Consider the following 3,826-nt stretch of genomic DNA (forward strand, 5'->3'; position numbering starts at 1 on the left):
TTTTTTTTTTTTTTTTTGGGTTTTTTTATTCACATGGGCAAAAAAGTTTAATTCTAAAAAAATACATAAATATATATTATTGGATACATGATCGACCTGGATGTCTATCTACTCTAAGAAAGACAACAATGACAATTATGGGAAGCCAATAAAGTACCTAACTCAAAATACGGTAACACGAAGTGACGAAGCAGGCAAGATATAAACTTATTTATTTTCAGCTCTAAGTTGATCTTAGGTTCAAATTTTATATACATATATAGTTTGAGGGGATGACATTGGCAGTGCTAAAGAAATAACCATTTAGTTGAGATGATTTAGTGCACCTTCCGATTCTTATTTCCAACAATCTATGTAAAAACATGAAATATGTTATTATTATTAATATTATAGTTGGAGATAGGGTAGGGTAGGGTAGAGTGGGTGGGTGGGGGCTACGAGGGACTCAATTCAAAGAGTAACCAAAGTGCGACAGTGAAATGAAGCGTAGCTTGTAAGTTGATGCAAGGCATAATATGCATACACTTTAATGCGTACAAGGTTGAACGATAGATCACTGTACAATGTGTGCATTGATTATTCACATGATGAACAACTGGGTTTATGATCTTGTGAAATTTCCTTCAATTCATTAAGGCAGCAATTATAAATATTTAAAAATAATAATAATAAGACAGAAAAGAAGTTTTCTATAAAAATATATGGAATGTTAAAAAAAGTTTACTCTAAAGTTCAAATGATCTCTAGTATCGATGATACGAGTCTCGTAGTGCTCATAGCCTCCATGCATGAATGCTTCTTTATGATCTTTCGCCAAGCAAGCGAAGAGCTAGTCAAGGCTGGAATAAAATACCGTATGTAGTGTAGACTGCTTAAGTTTTTCTTGCATTAATTGACTTCGCTAGTGAGGCAGTTCAGAGTAAAGGATCATCAATAAGGGCTTTCTACTGCTTTCTAAATTTTTGTCCAAAATTTGTATCATTTGATGATGCCATATGAATCGCTAAAAACATGTGAATTATATGGCTAATTTCATAAAGAAAATTTCGTAAGGTGGTCATGAGATGTTGATTCGTGCTAAGACGGGGAATAATGATTTTCTATTAGTTTTACTTCAGAAAATCAAAATCTTCTCCAAGCGTGCAAAGGTCGAAGTTTTGGTGCTAAAATAATGGTCCAATTGAGTCACGGGCTTTTGGTAATAAATATTAAAAGAAAATTATTTGAGATAATAATAGTTGTAGTAGTAATTTCCCTTTTTAATGTGAACAAGTATTGTCTTCATGCTACATTATAATTAATAACATTTTTCTAAATTAATCAAAATTATTATTTTTTGTCCTTTTTAAAATTAATTCCCATCTTCGAGCTCATTGTCTAGTCTCTAGGCCGGCACAGACTTTATATTGTTATTTATTGGTTTACTCTTGACTCCGAGAATGCATTGCGAATTTCATTTAAATAATAATCTTTCATATATGTATAATAATTATATTTTGCTCGAGAACTTGTATATATCCATCATCAAGATCTCATATTATGTTAGTGAGTTCAGAATTATATTTATCGTCAAGATCACCAATTCATCCCATTTTTAAGTGTTATTTTTCGACTTTCATTAGAACAAGAACGATCGTGAGATGTTGATGACTTTAAACCAACTTTATATGATTTTCTATGCATAATTGAAAATAAAACTATGTATATTAATATTATTGAGCCTTTGTCTATGCTAGACCTTACGTAGCACTATGCCACCTATAATTAGGGTAAGTCACCTATAATTAGGGTAAGTCCTGCAACCAAAGCCATCCTTTCCTTATCTTTTTATATTGCATTGCTTACAAATAATAAAGGTTTAAGCCTCGAGTACAGGCTTTTTGAACAGAATTTGGACAGGGTGCTAACGTGACAGCATCCTGTTGATCTGTTTTTCTTTCTTTTTTTATCGTCCAATAAAAACTCGTCAAGTATATTTTCTGTAATTTTTTTATTGAGTATTCCTGTACTTATAGCATCTCTCAATAATAAATAGCTAGAGCCTAATAAACCTTGTAAATATAGAAAAATAAGAAAACGAATATCACACGTCTTAAAATCAAATGTCCACTCTCCATGCAAGAATATCTTAATTTATACATTCATAATATATTTATTCGATACAATTGCGAAAAATTGCACCATTGGTCCTTAATCTATTCATTCAGTTGAAATTCATCTAAAATCTTTCATTATATTCCACAATCATACTGCACTATTGTAGCAAAAAACTGCACCGTTGGTCCTTGATCTATTCATTCACTGCAAATTTATCAAAAATCTTTCATTATATTCCACCGGCAACAGACCTGACTCTCAAATGCATCTATTGAAGCAGCACAAGTGTCGAGAGGTAATTCATTCATTGAATTTACAAGCAAAAGATTTATCATTTCTATGGGATTAAATCCCGAGTTATCGCGAAGTAAAACAAACTGAGTGTAAGTTAGGTTTGGGGATTTTAGCATGGCAATACATTTATACAAAACTTCTATCCCGAGCACACGCAATGGAACGATAGACATGTAAGTATTATGCCCTAGGTCCAATCAACTTTGGACATAAATACTTTTATATATAATTAATGCAATTAAATGGCAGATCTATTATTTAATTAATAGACAATTAAATAAATAATAGAGTCCGTAGATTCAAATCTTCGTAATTTGTTAATCACAAGGAGTTGTGATTGTGAGATACAAATTACATCTGATTGAATCTTAAATCGTCAGTGGTCGTAAGTGATAACGAGATACGGATATCGTTATTACGGATAGATCATCACGTGTGGCATTTCTTACTGGTGAAGTAAGTAGCTGATCTCACAAACTAAAGTGTGGTGACACTTAAATAACACGTGGATGTTTTGTTATAGAACAAAACATTGGAGCCCCGCCGAGAGATTCCACATGGATAACTATCTGAGTGTCAGTGGTTAATCTCTAACGTTCGGTAGTGGAATTGGTCCTTTGATTTGAGGTCGTCATAGTACCTTATACGGTTCGGGTACGTCAAGAATTGTATGAAGGTTGTGATTGCCCAATAAAGGATTCGTCACTCTTAGATAGTTGGATATTATGATCTATGTTTCATTCAATTAAGTCGATAACGAAATCTTCGGTCAAGGTGTACTCATAAGTCAAAAAAGAATTTTCGACTTATATTGACTTAATAGTGGAGTGAAAGATATGATCGAAATTCGGGATTGACACAATTTCATATCTCGTAATTGATCAGATCATATTGACGATGGGATTATAGTTTCACGATAAACAAACGAATTTGGTTTTGTCATACCACGTGACATTTCCCGTCACATGTATTACCCTGACACATTGCTAGATGTCAATCAGGGACGGCGAGTGTGAATTGACGATAAATTAAAAGGGTGTTTTAATTCATCAATTTTAATTAGATCAAAATAACATTTCACGTCGTTAGGCATCGTGGTCGGTAACCTAATGGGTCGTACACAAAAAGAGAATTGGAAGATTGCAAATTGCCAATTAGTTAATTTAACAATCGTTGGATAAATTAATTAATTGGATTTGTTATTTATATTCCCGAATTAATTAATTGGATTAATTAATTCACGGACCGAGTTTAATTAAATTGATTAATTAAATATTGGACCGAACCAGGCCGAGCCCGTTTGGGTTTATATAAATACATGGCTAGGGTTTGAGGTCCATATGGTTTTCATTATTCTTGCTAGCACAAGAGGAAAACCCTGGTAGCTGCAATCTTGTTCTCTGTGTGGATCACTGTTGGAGGCTGAACAATTGGA

The 3,826-nt window shown here is 33.0% G+C and overlaps 1 protein-coding gene across 1 annotated transcript in view; it reads right to left on the bottom strand.

Moving 5' to 3' along the window:
* The window catches only part of LOC111380785, a 12,577-nt gene extending 10,145 nt beyond the window's left edge, over positions 1-2,432 (bottom strand). The window contains exon 1 of the mRNA XM_023004422.1: positions 2,349-2,432. Within this exon, the coding sequence (XP_022860190.1) occupies positions 2,349-2,432 (84 nt within the window). The remainder of the gene's footprint in view (positions 1-2,348) is intronic.
* Between the last annotated feature and the right edge of the window lie 1,394 nt (positions 2,433-3,826).

The sequence above is a fragment of the Olea europaea genome, unplaced genomic scaffold (genome assembly GCF_002742605.1).
Source record: "Olea europaea var. sylvestris unplaced genomic scaffold, O_europaea_v1 scaffold221, whole genome shotgun sequence".
In the NCBI taxonomy this organism is placed as follows: Eukaryota; Viridiplantae; Streptophyta; class Magnoliopsida; order Lamiales; family Oleaceae; genus Olea; species Olea europaea.